This window comes from Myripristis murdjan, chromosome 17 (assembly GCF_902150065.1).
Source record: "Myripristis murdjan chromosome 17, fMyrMur1.1, whole genome shotgun sequence".
NCBI lineage: Eukaryota > Metazoa > Chordata > Actinopteri > Holocentriformes > Holocentridae > Myripristis > Myripristis murdjan.
This window is the reverse complement of record NC_043996.1, coordinates 4,112,065-4,129,158: the sequence shown is the minus strand read 5'-3', so window position 1 is coordinate 4,129,158 and position 17,094 is coordinate 4,112,065. Positions and strand designations below refer to the sequence as shown.

Below are 17,094 nucleotides of genomic sequence, written 5' to 3'. Positions count from 1 at the left end.
CCCGCTGTTTTCCAAAATAACATGGTGCACACAGCATAGTTTTCAAAAAAGTTTTCGTTTACATCAACCCGCATATATACGCCGTCGAGCGCCATCATAACTACGCCAAGGCTATGGGCGGCAGTGTAGGAAGAAGGAGAAAGCCATGCAAGCTAATCAGATGGCGCACAATGTGACGTCGGCTGCCTAAAATTCTGTTTTTCTCATTTTACATGCAAACGTGAAACGGGAGTTTTCCTAAATCTCCACTCTGGCTGGAGTTTTTAGAAAGAATCATTTTCAGAGGCGAATTTGTTGTTTGCGTGTAAAAGGAGGACACAAACGAAGGGAAATGTCTCTGTTTTTAAAAATACCCGTGTATGTGTAAACGGGCCCTTAGATTTCTCCTTAGTCATTTTTGTCATGAAATAGCAGATAAACACAGGTGTTGCTAATGACATTAATGAAGGATCTGATCTGTTTGAGGCTACATTTACACATAGTCGAGTATTTTGCGAAACGAGTATTTCCCTCCCTCCGTTTTCCAAAATAACATCGTGCACACGGCATCGTTTTCAAAAAAGTTTCCGTTTACATCAACCTGCATAAATACGCCGTCGAGCGCCATCATAACTACACCAAGCCTATGGGCGGCGGTGTTGGAAGAAGGAGAAAGCCATGCAAGCCAATCAGAAGCCAAACCCGACAGCAGTCTGCCCAGGTTGGACCCAAGCGATGCTGGCGGTGCCGCTGACTGGCTCTTTTTGTTCGAGGGAGGAGACTGACCTCTGAGCCCTTATTCATCTCTGCTCCTTGATATAAAAAAGCTGCTGTATTTGAAAATGCAAACATATGGACAAAAATGCGACTGCTACTGTGAATGCATCCATGATCATCACCATTATAGACATAATATACGTATATCATGTCTATGATCACCATAGCCAAATGTAAAAATTGCAAACAAAAAACTTTTGGTGCATAATGTGATGTCGGCTGCCTGAAACTCTGTATTTCTCTGTTTTTCTTAGTTTACATGCAAACGCGAAACAGGAGTTTTCCTAAATCTCCACTTTGGCCGGAGTTTTTAGAAAGAATCATTTTCAGAGGCGAATTCGCCGTTTGCGTGTAAACGAAGGGCACAGACGAAGGGAAATGTCTCCGTTTTTAAAAATACCCGTGTACGTGTAAACGTAGCCTGAGTGTAGCAGAGCCTTTCCTATGAGCCAGTTTTAATAACACCAAGATTCTAGGTTTGACAGACACAGAATCTTAATTAATGTGATTAGTATCACATGTGTTTATCATGCTTTTTCTTGTCAAAATGGTGGCTGTAAAAAAAGGTCTTTAACACCTAAAAGTGGAGGCAAACCAATCAGAGCTCAACAGCTTTTATTCTTCCCACCACCATTTGATCGACTCTTGAACTGCACCCGTATTTTCCATAGCTTTTGGTGACCCATATGTGATCCTATAACTTTTACCATTACAATGGGAGAAAAGTCATAATTTTCTTAATGTAAGTTTTGGCATGGCAAAGGCATAAATTGTATTTGTATCTATATTTGAAAGGGACTGCATTGAAAATTAAAGATGAAGTGTGAGTCTAGTACCTCACTCTTTCCTCATGCTTTGCTGATTGAGCTGAAAAGTGAACTTACTCCAGGTTGCTGGTTTGATTCTTAGATGGTGTTCCATTCACCTGGTGGGTGGGAAGAGCCAATGAGAAGCATTCTTACTGGGGGGGTTCAGGACCGGGGATACAGAAATGTTCCTGTGGTATCGAACGCAACTGTACTAATCCCAAACACTACTGCAACTGTGATGCCGACCAGCGTCAGTGGTGAGTAGAGACCTTCTGAACATCTCAGCAAGTTAGTTATATCATTTAAAACATTGATGTAGTACATTCACACTGCAGCATACAGTACATTCACTACATTCATTTGTGTATCTATGACATTGACCAGCAACAGCAATGACCTCATCAGTCTTTGGTTAATAAAACCAGGATATCCTGTCTCTGTTTTTGTGTATTTTATTCTTTTTTATTCCATTCTATTCTGTATGATCTATTGTTCTATGAAATATTCTACTCTGCTCATACTATTTAATATTTTATTATTTTTTTCATATCATAAATATTCTATTCTTACATCTTGCCATGGTAAGTCCTATTATTTTGCATAACCTATTATTTCCCACTTTCCCCCATAATTTTCATTTGTACATTGTCCTTGACATTGTGATGAAATTGTTTGTCACCTGTGTTTGATAACCTGTAGCTTATGTGTGCAGTGTCATTTATTATCATTTTAATCAATCCATATTTCCCTGTTTTATCCCTAATATATGGTGTTGTAACCTTTCATGACAGAGACTGTTAAAGGCATACTATTTCAGGGTTTTTCTTAGCTACATCTTATTTTGCCTCTGTGCTCATACCAATTTGTGTACCTGTGCCGGGATGAGTTGGATAAACTGCAACAGTGGCTTTCTCATGCCATAAGGGCTGGCAGAAAACATTACTCAACATGATGAAAATAAATGTAATAACAACAAAGCATGTCTTACATGACAGTAACCAGCAGTTTGGTTACCTTACTTGTCCAGAGGCCTGTACCATAAAGCTGGATTAACATAGTCGGGCTTTCTCTTACTTATCTGGCTTCACTTAACAAGACATCAGCACTCAGGATTTTCGGTACCATAAAGCCGGCTATCAACTCACTAATTCAACCCAGGCTTTCCATTCTAGATCTGTGCGCGCTCACATAAAAAGGGCGGAGTTTGCTGCATGCGACCAATCGCAGACATGGAAAAATCTACCCGAGCCGTATACCTCACAACCGAGGAGTAGACAATAATCATTAATAAATACGAGGAATATAAATCAATAATCCAGGCAAAAAGCAACACAGTTGCAGCTGCCAAAAGCTGCAAGGAATGGTGGCAAAAAATCGCCGACTGTGTCAATGCGTAAATTAGTGGGATTATAATATTACTTCCCCACCATGACGGCACGAGTAGAACTGACTACAGTAACGTGTGTGTTCAATAAATGAATGTCTCCCACTCAGCCATACACTCCCGCAAAGGAACTGGCCCTCTCTTACAGTGAGGGTCGACCCTCGCTGGACCGCTGCCTTCAGTTTGAGTTTCGTGAGAATCGTCACTTTGATTCAACTGGTTTTGATATTTCATTTTATAAAGCATCTGACGCCTCGTGTTTATTCTGCTGGTTAAAATATTATTTCACTGTCACTTAAAGACAGTAAAACATTTAGCATCAACTCCCATGTGGACTTTTCAGGGCAGACTCCCTAAATACTAAATATGAGCAAACTAATGGAAACCTAAAGGAGCCCAGAGGCTGGTGTGTATTTTATCAAACTTTTATTTAACCCTCTGAATTAAATTCCCCTTATTTATTTTCAAAAACATTTTTTAGAAAATCATTACATCAGTCTACAAGATCAATTTTTGGTTGGGCAGTGCAGAGTCATGAGTTAAAAAAAAATACAAGAAGAATTGTAAAATGTATTAATTTTAATTTTATAAAAGAAGAAGAAAGGGAAAATGGGCAGGCCATTTTCCAAGAGAGCTGATTGGTCGGTAGGTGGGGCTTTTCTACCTGCTGAGCTCTTATCCTGATCTTAACCTGCTCCGGAGCAGGTTAGGTGTTCAGCATACGTTACCACGGCAACGTAGCCCGATAAAAAGTAAGCCACCTTTATGGTACAGAAAAGCCAGGGTTAAGCCTGAAGTTAGCTCGCTAAGCCGAAATCCAGCTTTATGGTACAGGCCTCAGAACACAGTCCTAACTGTCCATCACTCTTTATCCCCTTACCACTTTTAAAACTTGCCAGCAGGAATAAGTCAAACTTAAGCTGACTCGTATTTTTGAACAAGTCTTGTTTGTAGCTCATTTTGCTCTTTTATACACTGTTTTGCAGAAAGGTTTTAGTTAGCTTGTGCGTTATGCCACATTCAGGGCAACCAGGAACTAGGAAACCACCTGCTTCTGAATAGGAAAAATCTATTAAAAAAGCTCTCCTACATGTAATTCCTAGTCAGAAATTTAGGAAAATAGGAGTTCAGAGTTCCATACAAATGTAGTTCAGTGAAGTCCATAAACATTTTAAGCTTCAAACACACTACACACAAGGTTTTTTTTTTGTGGTATGCATAATTAAACATACACTACTCACAAAAAGTTCAATGTTTCAGTACTTTTTGCACAAGTTGCTGTTCTCTAACAAGGAGTTTAACGGCAAAATTCACATCAGGTGTTTGATGCTCCAGCTCATCGAGGTCGTATCATTAGGGAACGGCTGCTGGAGACTGGGGTACCTCAAATGGAGTGGCCTGCACTTTCTCCAGACCTGCATCCCATAGAAAACCTATGGGATTAGCTGAGTCGCCGTGTAGAGGCTCAGAGCTCTGTACCCCAGAACCTCAATGTCCTGAGGGCCGCCCTTCAAGAAGAGTGGGATGCTATGCCTCAGCAGACAATAAGTCGACTTGTGAACAGCATGAGACGTCGTTGTCAAGCTGTACTTGATGCTCAAGGGCACATGACAAGTTATTGACACTGACATTTTTTGTTGTGGTATATCCACCACTGTTGTTGGCTTTTGTTTCAAGAAATTGTTTGAGATTAGGAAACCACCACTGTATGCTTCTACTTAAATGCCCTACTTTCATGATATAATATCACTGTAGCGTGAACTTTTTACATTTTCCATAAATTTCACCCAAAAGCCAAATATCCCTAACTTTTTGTGAGTAGTGTATATAGGACATGGTGATTTCCTACCACTGAAAAATGACCAACGTGGACTTGAGGAACCCCTCTTTTGTTCATGTCAGGGAGTTCCTCCACTTTGGTCATTATTTTTCAATAAAACAGTGGGTTCCGCAGAATGGGTATCATGACCTGGCTCAGGCAGTCACAACAAAGAAGGGAGACAACACCATGTTAACAGGCCAAATGATATTTATTAAACCAGATTAAACCAAATTAGACCAAATTAAACGTTTACCAGATGAGATGTGGACATCAGTAAAGTCAGTGGTGCGTGGTGTGCATGAGTGAGAATATGTGTGTGAGGGTGTTGTAAAAGTGCAAACATAACAAAAGGAAAACCCAAACCAGCATCACCAAACCAAAAGCATGGTGTGCCTGCAAAGGTAGCCAAGGGAGAAGAGAGAGAGCTGGCCTACTGCAGGAGCTTAAGTAACCTCAGCACACTGGGCCCAGGTGAGCAGAATTACTAATTAATGAGCTGCAGGGAGAGAACATGTTAGACACACCTCCCAAAGGGAAGCCAGAAACCCCATGATGACCCTACAGGGGCTTTACAGTGGGTTATCCCACTGGTTACACGGCTAACCCACTTCCATACAAACGTCAGTAGTAACAGAAAAGAAGTTAATATTATTTTTTAAATCAAGTTTGGGTGGTGCCGTCCTGTTTACGTTTCAAGGTTGCCAAGTTGCTAAGGTTGTTGGTGAAGCACATTCATTTGGAATAAATGAGTCTGGTGATGAAGTCACAGCTTGACAAAGGCCTGGACAACGGTTGGTTATTCAGAAATAATAGACCCCAGAAAGTGTTAAATGACTAATCAGAATCAAGTATTCAACATAGCCATGAAATAACATCAAACAGTCACCTGTCATCAATTTTTCTTCCCCATGTGTTTTTGAGAGAAATGTATAAAAGCTATGTCAAAGCTTTGAAATTAGCCAAACAAATGCAGCTTTCTTTCACACCTGTATTGTTACCATCTCAAACACTTCAACGCTGTGGAGTGACTTTACAAAAATTTCCAACCAAGGAATTTCCCGTCTCCTGGATGTGGACACCACCACCCTTTATAGATCACAAATAACCCAAAAACAAACATAGCCAGAGGAGTCTTGGTTACTTTTGTAAACTGCTAGTCCAGCAAAGTGTTGATGGAGTGAGGTCAGTTAAAATATTTTTTTGAAAAATGAAATCATGTATAGTATGCCTTTAAAGTTTCATCAAATCTTCTGTGTCCTTCTTTATTGTGCTCTATTCTTTTGTTTCCTCAGTCTACACAAGCTTTGTGGTTGTGCCACAACTCCCATCAGCCAGGTCTGGCTCCAACATGGAAGTCCATACGAGAATTGGCTGTGTTCCAATCCAGTCTAAACATATAAAAAGCAAACTTGAAAAAGAGGGTTAGCTGAAGAAGATTGTTGTCATGTAGCTTTAGAGCCATTCAGTTAAATTTTAAGTAAAAGTCAATTCTCTGAAAAGGCAATCATTTCCAAATTTAGGTTACTGTGACACAGTGAACTGTCTTGTCTTTTAGCCCTAATCTCTACCCCAGAACATACAGTTGTAGCTAGACAAGAGTCAGCTTAGAACAAGCTATTATCTATGTAACTTACCAGCGGGCAAATTTAGTAAAATAATTAATGTAAAAGTTAACATGCAAATTTTAACCATACCACAAAATTTGAATGGAGTAGAACGGATATAGAACTGTTTGCCAAGGTCATTTGGCTGATAGAGAACAAAATGGTGTTTAGTTGCTATGGTGAGTTGCTATGGTGAAAACACATGACAGTATGGCCATAAAGTGTGTTACACTAGTTTGATATGTTGTGCTGTGGCTACTTGCAGCAGTAACCAGGGTTAATAGTTTCCACCAGTTGGTCCAAAAGTCCTCAGTTGCCCTCTAGCAGCACAAAATCTCTCCATGCCCCAGACATTCACTGCTCGTTGCTGCAAAAACCTCTCACCTCACCGAGTCAGCCTTTTGCTGCAAGTCAGTTTATATGGAAGTCCAGTACAACTCCCACAGTTCTTCACAATGGCAACGATACACATAAAAATAGCCTCTGTTCCGACCATCCTGCTACATAGATTTGAATGGGAACGTCCGTTTCACTCCAATTCAAGTTCTGTGAGTCATACTAACATAGGATACAGCTGTTAGCAGGTATGCAGATGTGTTTACAACAAGACAGTGATGGTTGGATTATCAGATCTTATGGTGAAATAGATACCAGCCTAAAGTTGTGTAAACACAAAATCAGATGTCATCCAGAAAATTTTAAGACCATCCAGGCACTCAAAAAAGTACAGGAACTAACATCTATGAACATCTAACATCTAGGAACATGTCAAATCATCACTGGTCCCTCCTGTGCTTTTTGAGCCCCTGGATTGTCTTAAGTTTTTCTGGATGCCTTCTTTTATCAATAGAACAAAATCAGATTTATCAATAATTAAATAACAAGTTCCTAATCAAAAATAGCACAGAAAATGACCACATCCATTAAATTCTGTTATAGTATAGTATAGTAAGTTATACCTTTTATAACACAACCAGCTGTTCACAACCGCTGCTGATGAAGATACAGGGATGTCCAGTAGTTGTTGTAGACTCCAATATTGTTTTCTGAGACACGTTTTTCTATCTTCCTGTTCCCCTCTCATCTGTCTCAATCTGTGTGTTTCTGCAGGAGAGAGGATGCAGGCATGTTGGTGTATAAAGACCATTTGCCGGTTAGCCAGGTTGTGGTTGGTGATACAAGCAGAGCTGGATCTGAGGCCAAACTCACAGTCGGGCCTCTCAGATGCCGGGGTGACAGTGAGTTGTTTGAGATACACATACACACACACGCATACATGCACACACAAACGCAAAAATGAGACTTTCTGTTGAATGTATTATCATCCCCACTTTTTCTCTCCATGTAGTATGTCAAGTATTATATTCATGACAGCAGTGTCAGTGGTTTGATCCATCCCATGGTATTGTGTGCTGCAGGGAACTACTGGAATGCAGCATCCTTCACCAGCCCAGCCTCCTACCTCCATTTCCCCTCCTTCAAAGGAGAAACTAGTGCTGACATCTCCTTCTATTTCAAGACTTCCTCCACCTACGGAGTCTTCCTGGAAAACCTTGGAACCACCGACTTCATACGCATTGAACTGAGGGGTGTGTATTTGTATTTGTGCACTGTAAAGAATTTTTTAAAGTAGATATCATTAGTTCCCTTAACAGATGTATAATGAATTCAGCCATTGGTCAGTGGTCAGACTCCATGATGCTTTAATGACAGAATTAGTGAGATTTCACCCCTGAGATGGAAAAGCAGATTGATTATTGGTTGGGAGAAATGGCTACCTGCTTCAGTGTATTGCTATATTTAGCTCATGTATTTAAGTCATGTATTTTCTTGTCTATTGCGGAAAGGACCATGCCAGTGATTTTGCAGGTTTAGCCTAATTTCCACAAACTGTGTATACTTAATATTTCTGCTAGACTTCAAACTTGGTTTCTTTCCGTGTAATAAAGTTGTCCACATTAATTTTCCTAAAATCAGCAGCACTGTTGTGTTTTGAATACCTGAAATTGGGCAAAGTGACACACTCCTTCCATCAGGGAAAATAGTTCCCAGGGAAACATGTGCTTTACACAGCCAATTATTAGTTCCATGAATTTCTGTTAATTTGTAAATTGATGGCTTTGTCAGCAACTGAAAGAGGATGTTTGTTCTGAAGGCTTGTGTTCACAAAGACTCTCAGGAATTCAAAACATTTTCAACCCATCCGTTAATGTCAATAATTAATGTCATTGCATTAAGACTTTTTGGTCAGTGGTCGGTTAGTCAGTGTGCCCTTCAACAGCATGTTAGGTTTGGTAATGTTTGATTTGTTCCACTGGTGCTTCCAGCTGCCTCTGTGATTTCCTTCTCCTTTGATGTGGGGAACGGGGGCGTGGAGCTCAGTGTCCGCTCGCCAACTCCACTTAACGATGACCACTGGCATCGCGTGGAGGCCGAGAGGAATGTCAAGGAGGCTGTGCTCCAGCTTGACGGGCAGTACCGAGAGGTTCGCCCCGCCCCCCCGCAGGGACACACAAGACTGGAACTATACAGCCAGCTTTATGTTGGTAAGACTGACACATACATACTATACACACACATATACACATGCATAAAAACTTACAAAACACCCACTATGTCACGTTTTATTTCCCAGGTGCCACAGGTGGTCAGAGGGGTTTTCTGGGCTGCATCCGTGCTCTGAAGATGAACGGTGTGACCCTTGACCTAGAAGAAAGGGCAAAGGTGACACCAGGGGTGAAGCCTGGCTGCCAGGGCCACTGCAGTAGCTATGGGATGCACTGCAGGAACGGAGGGAAGTGTGTAGAGCAGTACAATGGATATTCCTGTGACTGCTCCCTCACTGCATACGATGGACCCTTCTGCACTGATGGTATTGTCTTCCACACATATTAGATTAGATTAGAGTAGATTTACATTAGATTTACATTAGATTAAATTACATTAAATTTAGATTTGAGTTGGTTTAGTGTAGTTTAGTTTATAGTATCTTAGATCAGATTTTAATAATCCCATCACAAAATTGGGGAAAATTGGTAGAATAGAGTCGTCCAAAACTCAACATAGGAGTTTGATTACATTACATTACATTACATTTTAGTAATAACACTGGGGAACTGGGAAAAATTGAACACATTAGCTACATTAGATCACATTTAGATCAGATTGCAAAATTGGTAGAATAGCTCTTCAAAACCTGCATCGATGTCAGAGCAAAGTCATGTAATTACAAAACCATGGGACAAAAGACAATGAGCAACTTAACAAGAAATGACACAAAAACTACCAAAAAACATTAGTTTACATCTGTGAAAAAAAGCTCTTAGTCAAAATTCAACATATTTGATTAGACTAGATGAGATTAGACTCAAATTTATTGATACATGTATGGGAACTGGGCAGCACTTCAAACTTTAAAACTTTTTTTCTTTGGTGTGTGTGTGTGTGTGTGTGTGTGTGTGTGCGCGCGCGCGTGTGTGAATGGAAGATGTGGGTGGCTACTTTGAAACAGGAACACTGGTGCGCTATGACTTCCTGCCAGAGGCGGGACTTCCTGTGATGCGGGAGGTAAAGAGTCTGTCGGAAGTCAGTGTTCCCAGTGAGGCCAATCTGACTCAGGAGGAATTGGTTTTCAGCTTCAGCACGTCCAACGCCCCCAGCATCCTCGTCTATGTCAGCTCCAAGACACAGGATTACCTGGCTGTGGTGCTCAGGCACAACGGTAGGGATACCATGATGATAACATGAGACCTTTTTTTTTTTTTATTTGTTTGTTTGTTTTTTTTTAGTTTGCTTAGTTTGCCGTATTAGTTTAATGTAATACATGACGGTAGAAAAATGGGAGAAAAGATAAAGTTTTTTTTTCCATCAAGCTTCATTAATGAGCAGAAAAGCATTGAGAGGCACTTATTGAAGAACAAGCGCTTAAACAGGAAAAAAAGAGAGGTTCAGAAGCGCTGAGACACCATTCCTCCTTTTTTATGCTGTGTACAATGATGATGTCATCCAGTCTAAAGATCCTGTGTCCCCTGCTGTGATTTGTCTGTCTGTGAAAAGTAATATTGACAAACAGAGCACCTGTCAGAAATGTTGAGTTTGTAACTTGAAGCGCTCAATGGCAGTTCCATAAAAATGTCAGAGTGCCATGAAACAAATAGGAAAATGATGCCTGTGGTCTGAGGTGACTGTGAGCATTCAAAAACCAGTGAATACAATTAATTGAGTAACTCAACACTGAACCACACAAGGCAGAAAACATGTGCTGTGCTGCTCTCTAGTGGTTGAAACTTCCAGGCATGTTGCACTTCTGGCCACACTCAGTGCTGTAGCAGTTCTTGAGATCGAGGCAGTGGACGACTGCACTATGGCTGATGTTTTCTGTTTTCTTACGAACCACTGAGTTTCATGGTTTATTTATCTGTAACAGAAAAAGAATTCTAGTTAATAACTTAAAACTCTTCAGCTCATCTCCTTCTAGTTTAGCTTACAAACTTATCAGCCACCCTTCATACATCTTCTGGTCCTTAAGCCATTCCTTAAGCATTATTTTTTAGGTTGTGTATATTGCCCTGAATTTGTACAGCTTTGCATCACTACCTGCTGTTACATCATTGCACTTGTATGTCTTTGTTTGTGTGTTGGTGTGTATGTGTGTGCATGTGTGTGTGTCCAGGCACTCTCCAGATCCGCTATAGCCTAGGAGGGCTGAAGGAACCCTATACTATAGATATAGACCACCGCAACATGGCAAATGGACAACCACACCATGTCAACATAACTAGGAATCAAAGGGAGATACGTCTGCAGGTTTGTACATGATATTGCCTCAAGACACAAACAACTAGTTTATATGTTGTCATATATTTTGATTCTGGCGGGTTGTAAACTTTAAGTGCAGGCAAATTTAGTAAGGCTTTCTACCTTTGAACTTTGTAACAGTAGTAGAAAACTGGACCTGTATATCATTTATTTAGCTTATCCTTTAAGCAATGAATAAAAAAGATGATTTTTGAACTCCCACATAATAGAGTCCTGTTCATAAAACAAGATTTTACAATACATGACAAGTAAATTGGTGTTGGCAAGATATCGCAAAGCTGTCAGTTTTGGTAGTGTGACATTTTTATTGCTTTGGTTACTATAGTTATTCTTAATATGTTGGAAATCAGCTAAGCACTAGCATACCGAGTGCTTGGTCAAGTTGTTAGTTGGCAGACTCTACAGATATTCAGTTAAATGCTTGCTATAAAGTAAGTGAGATGTGGTACACTTTGGAGAACTGATTAACCCCTTAAAGTCAGATTTTCTCTTAAATGTCCCCTTCAGTAGCAAAACATTTTTTTTACAATACTGGTCAACAATGACACATAAATATTCTGTATCTGCTCGTTCCAATGCTTCAAGCAAGCTACATGACCCTCATATTGGGTGAAATATTCAGATCCAAGATGTCATTGTTTTATGGCTGCAGCATCAAACTATAAGTGGAGGAATCTCTGTGTCTGTCTGTCTTTTGATTTTCTCCACAACCATTCATCGGTCAATGCGATGAATGGTTGTGATGAATCAAACTTGCCAGGTGCATTGCTGAGGACCCAAGAGAGTACATTGTCAATTGTGACACCGTTTGGATGAGCAGTTCACCAGAATTGAGCCAAAATGTCTGGCAACTGGAAGATCTGTACTACTTTTTAACCTGTGTCAAGCTTGCTAGTGATTTCAAAAGAGCAGACTGGAAAGTAACTACTATTGCTTTTGAAATAAAAGCCCTGGGCGGGTGTATTGCTGAGGGACCCAAGGAAGTGTAGTGTCAACTGTGAAGGTATTTGGATGTGCAGTTCTCCAGAAAGCTGCAAGCAATAATACTGGAGACCAAGCAGTAGGCACGCTTTGAATGGGCACTTGCATTAGTTAAATCAAATAGAAAATATCTAGTTTTCTTGTGCATCAGTTTATACACATTTCCCTGCAATTCAGAAGGACATGTTTTGTATATTTGTAAACCTTGGGATCGCCACTAGAAATTAAAATAAAACTCTGTGGGTTTGAACAAAGCTGGCCATGCAGCAATGATTAACCCACAGATGGGAGCAGCAGATTTGAGGAGACTAAATATTAATTTTCAGATTTCATTATGATGATAGATTTTAGTTTGAAATAACATACACCCACACAAATAGATGATCAGTTGCTGTTCTGTAACTCAGAGGCACATCATATCACACTGAGGAATTTTCCAATGTGATATCATTGGTATTGTTCTCAGTATGTTAGAAAGCACTGTAACATGGGTAATGGGCAGCCACATTACGCCAACATATGTTGGATCCTTAGGGGGGTATGACTATAGGTTGGTGTATCTTATTAGTACAAGATAACTATTAGATTTTCAGTTTAACCTGTCATTTTAACCTGTCCTTCATTAATATTGTCCTGCTGTTTTATCTCTAGTTGGACCACTACCCAGTGGCCACCTATACCTTGCCTGTGGCCTCAGATACCCAGTTCAACCTGGTCAAAACCATCTTCCTGGGAAAGGTCTTTGGTAAGCACCCACTGGACTGTGTAGATCCACATTTAGTGTATATATGTGTGTGTTTCACCTAAATATTTATGGATATTTAATATCATATTCAACATATTCAGAGTTGTGTCCACAGAGGAACCCTCAATTTATTACTTTCTGAAAATATAATTGATTATTTCCTCTGTTGGTGGTGGTTTACTTCTTATATGATGACCACCAGCTGGAGGTCACCCTCCATTTTATAGGTCAGATTATAATTTTAAAAATTGTCGTATTTGCTATCTTCTCTAGAAACAGGACAGATTGACCCTATCCTGATCGAACGCTACAACACTCCAGGCTTCGTTGGCTGCCTGTCACGAGTTCAGTTCAACAGTATTGCACCGCTGAAGGCTGCCCTGCGCTCCGGCTTGGCAGCTCCTGTCACCACCCATGGGATCCTGGTCCCGTCCAACTGTGGAGCCTCACCCCTCACTATCTCACCCATGGCCTCAGCCAGCGACCCCTGGCACATGGACTCTGGTAGGGACACCGACACTTGCACGCTTTCATACTTTACATTCAATTCAGTTCAATTTTATTTGTATATCTTCATATCAGAACAAACGTAATGTCAAGGCGCTTTACAGAGACTCAACAGATTTTGGAACCTAAATCTCCCCCAGCAGCAAGCGCATGGTGGCAGTGGTGAGGGAAAACTTCTCTTAAACAAAGAAAAAAAAACCTTGAGCAGAATCCGGCCCTGGGTGGCCAGCCATCTGCCTCAACTTTCAGTTGAGTCAGTTTAAATTCTAAACAGAGACTGCAAGTCCTTCACTAACAATTATGTGTTAATTTAATGTGAAGCCTGGGACTAGCCATCATGGAAATAGATTTAAAATGTGCACCTGTAATGCATAAGTCATAAAGTACACTAAACAAGCCTCGACAGGGTAACTCGAGAACCCATTTAAAAGATTCTCTGTATTAGATCTCAATATTCTTCATGCTTCAAAACTTGTTTCTTACATGAAGATAGAAAAGAGTGCACACTCAAGAAGACACGCCCAAGAAGAGGTGCTGAACAAGGCAAATAAAGACTCTTCAAAAGTAAAGTGTATCATCACACTCCTTTTATTGTGTTTCAGCCCAAACTAGTGCATTGCCTGTTAAAATGCGATTCCCAGGCCTGGAATGTGATGACAGTGAGTGGTGTCTGTCTGCACCCTCACTACACAGACAGGAGCAGCAGCACACTCACACATTTATAAGAAATCCTAACAAGTATCTTAGTTCTTCCTGACTGGTTAGAATGATAAATAATTAAAATGAATGTCACATTCTCACCAGCTGCATAAATGATGCCTGGACACAAAAAAAAAAAAAAAAAAACATGCACAGGCCTCCACCATTTCCCACATTTAAACTGTATTTATACTCTTTCTAATTTTGCAGTTTCTGTCCACCTCTTTTAATGCAATAACTTCATTATGTGCATAAAAATACACTGTAGGAAACACAAGGCCCGTTTCCACCGCAGGAACTTGGGGGTAATTTTACGGGGCCGGGGCCGTTGTTGCGTGTCTCCACTGCCGGAACCACCCCCGAAGGGCACAGTTCCGGAACTTTTACAGGCTACAGGCTAAACAAGTCCTTGCCTTGGGGTAGGTACTCAGAACGGCCCTGAAAAACTCCTGGGTGGGGCTTGGGGTTTACTTAGTGCTGATTGGATATACTCAAGGCGGGATGTGGTGTCAACAGAAAGCGACAAAATAGCCGACATTTTTAGGGACGCTAACGTTAGCTAACGCGTCCCTAGCAATACGACCAACAGTGCCAAGCTAACGCTAACGTGCTAGCTAACGTTAGCTAACACTAACAACACGCTTTTTTAGCAACACTCATTTTGACGTCCCGGTCAAAATGGTCGCACAACGATTACGTCACATCCAGAGCCCGGTAACTTTACAGGAACCTTCCTCAGTTGAGAGGGCCATGCGAGAGGATGTTTCTGTAGTAGTTCATGCACCCCAAATACTACCAGGAACTTCTTCAGTGGAAACGGGCCTGGAAACGCAAAACCTAAAGGAATGGGTCTAGTATGCTCTAGTAAATGAGTGCACATAGGATTCCTGCAGCCACTCATGGGTTCTAAAAATCTATTTCTTTCTTGTGGATAATACTTTGGTGGCAAAAAAATGATTTAAATTGATCACAACACTACCTTTCTGGGCACATGCCAGAAGAGACACAAATGAAGATGGGCATGAGCAAAAAAAACGTGAAAGTACACAGATACACACAAACACAAACACATACAAACTCACAGAACTAGAGTACAGAATTTCAGTTTTTAAGACCTTTTATACTGCCTGTAGTTTAAATTCAAACCAGTATAAAAATCAAATTTACGAAATTTGGCAAAACTAACCTAAGTCTGAGCAATGAAAACTGTACAACTATAAATAAACAGAATAAAAAAGGGACACCGGAAAATGTATTGTTAAACTATATATTGTTAAACATAAAAAAGATATTTCCCCACTTACCCCTAGTGCGGTCTATTCTGTCCATGCAGATAACTTTGTTTTGATTTTACAAGGTTTCCACTCTGCTGTTTCTTTGGGAACTGTTTACTGCCAAAGTCATGAATCCCTTTCCAGCATAATCAAAGAGTGGACACGCAGTGCAGGCCCCCGTTGTTAGAGAAAAATAAGAAACTGAAATAAACTATCTCGTAACTGGATTTAAGACTTTTTAATAACCTTCTAAGGCCTCATTTTTAGATCATGTAGGACTTTTTCAGACACCTGCAGGTCCCCTGTCATGTAAATGCGATGCACACACATACACAAATATTAATGCAGTCTAGGAGCCTGCGAGAGCGCTGCATGAATCCATCCTTTCACCCAGCTCCCCACTACACTCACATACTGAGTGTATTACAGGTTTGTGTGGATCAGTGTGCACCAACACACCTATGGAGACACCATCTGACCAGCCTTCTGTCTACCCCAGCATCCCGCCTCTATCTGTATATGTCTATCTATCTGTTTACCCTTCTATCCTTATTGTATTCCATACATGCTTATTTCTAATTGGGTCCACAGGGGGCTGGAGCCTGTCCCAGCATCCATTGGCAAGGCAGGGAAATTTCCTGAGCAGGTCGTCAATCCAGTCGTCAATCATGGGCCTTAAACTAACAAAGTCTTAACTAGCATGAGGTGGATGCTCACCTTGAGATTCAAACCCATGCAGGGCTGATGGGTGTGTACTTTATTACCAAAGGATTCTCCCAGCCAATTATATATACATTTAAGTCCAAAATATCCTTTCATTTTTTCTCATGTGGAAATTACATAAAAAATAAAAAACATCAGTACACAAAATGGGAAAATAAATGAAAAGTAAAAAAATATATAATAGATTTAAAAAAAAAAAAAAAAAGTTAAGAATATCTAGTAAGACAGAACAAGATCCAAAAGATGAAATAAAGTTAAACTAATAAATTTGAAAAAAAGAATGGGAAAATGGAAGTGGAAATCTTAATCAAACCTTCTAACAGTTCTAAAATGACATAGCTTACCCTGTCTCAAAATGAGGACACTTGAAATTAATCTGCTACCAGCTAGCCAAACACTTTCATAGGCAGTCTTCTGGCAAGAGTAATCCATAAAACAATCAGTCAATAAAAATCCAGATTTGGTACTTTGACACCTGTGAGAGTTTGTTTGTGTTTTCAAATGTATGACAGACTGATTCTGTTTTCCCAGCTGGAGCCATTTTCCCTTTAAGTGAGGAAAAAGCCAGTGGAGACGGAGTGGATCGCAACTCTGCCATAATTGGAGGTAAGGTTTTTATTGACAAAAATAGCTTATTTATCTGTGGAGAAACAGACTCATAGCTTGAAGGTAACAACTTACCATTACCAACAACAAAGAATTATTTTCTCTCAACAACTAGCCTTTACTGAAAGCATTCGAGCAAGGCACCAGGATTTGATTTTTATATTGTCATAATCCACTTTGTTCATGTTCGTTTATCTGCTAAAAGTGTTGTTTTGGGAGCTGTTTTGCTGTGAAAGTGAATGGAGAGCTAAAACTCCAGTAGTATGGATCAGCAGCCCAGGGGAGCACAGAGCAGCTAGTGAAGATATTTCAATACCAAGTAGGCTCATACAACACCCAGGGAGCTAGACAAGCCAGCAGTTTAAG

General features: G+C 40.4%; 1 protein-coding gene across 1 annotated transcript in view; it reads left to right on the top strand.

Annotated features, from left to right (window-relative positions):
- The window catches only part of LOC115375653 (contactin-associated protein-like 2), a 48,705-nt gene that overhangs the window by 30,888 nt on the left and 723 nt on the right, over positions 1-17,094 (top strand). The window contains exons 15-24 of the mRNA XM_030075129.1: positions 1,666-1,822; positions 7,486-7,613; positions 7,794-7,964; positions 8,703-8,921; positions 9,011-9,247; positions 9,863-10,096; positions 11,048-11,181; positions 12,826-12,919; positions 13,193-13,423; positions 16,654-16,728. Of these exons, the coding sequence (XP_029930989.1) occupies positions 1,666-1,822; positions 7,486-7,613; positions 7,794-7,964; positions 8,703-8,921; positions 9,011-9,247; positions 9,863-10,096; positions 11,048-11,181; positions 12,826-12,919; positions 13,193-13,423; positions 16,654-16,728 (1,680 nt within the window). The remainder of the gene's footprint in view (positions 1-1,665; positions 1,823-7,485; positions 7,614-7,793; positions 7,965-8,702; positions 8,922-9,010; positions 9,248-9,862; positions 10,097-11,047; positions 11,182-12,825; positions 12,920-13,192; positions 13,424-16,653; positions 16,729-17,094) is intronic.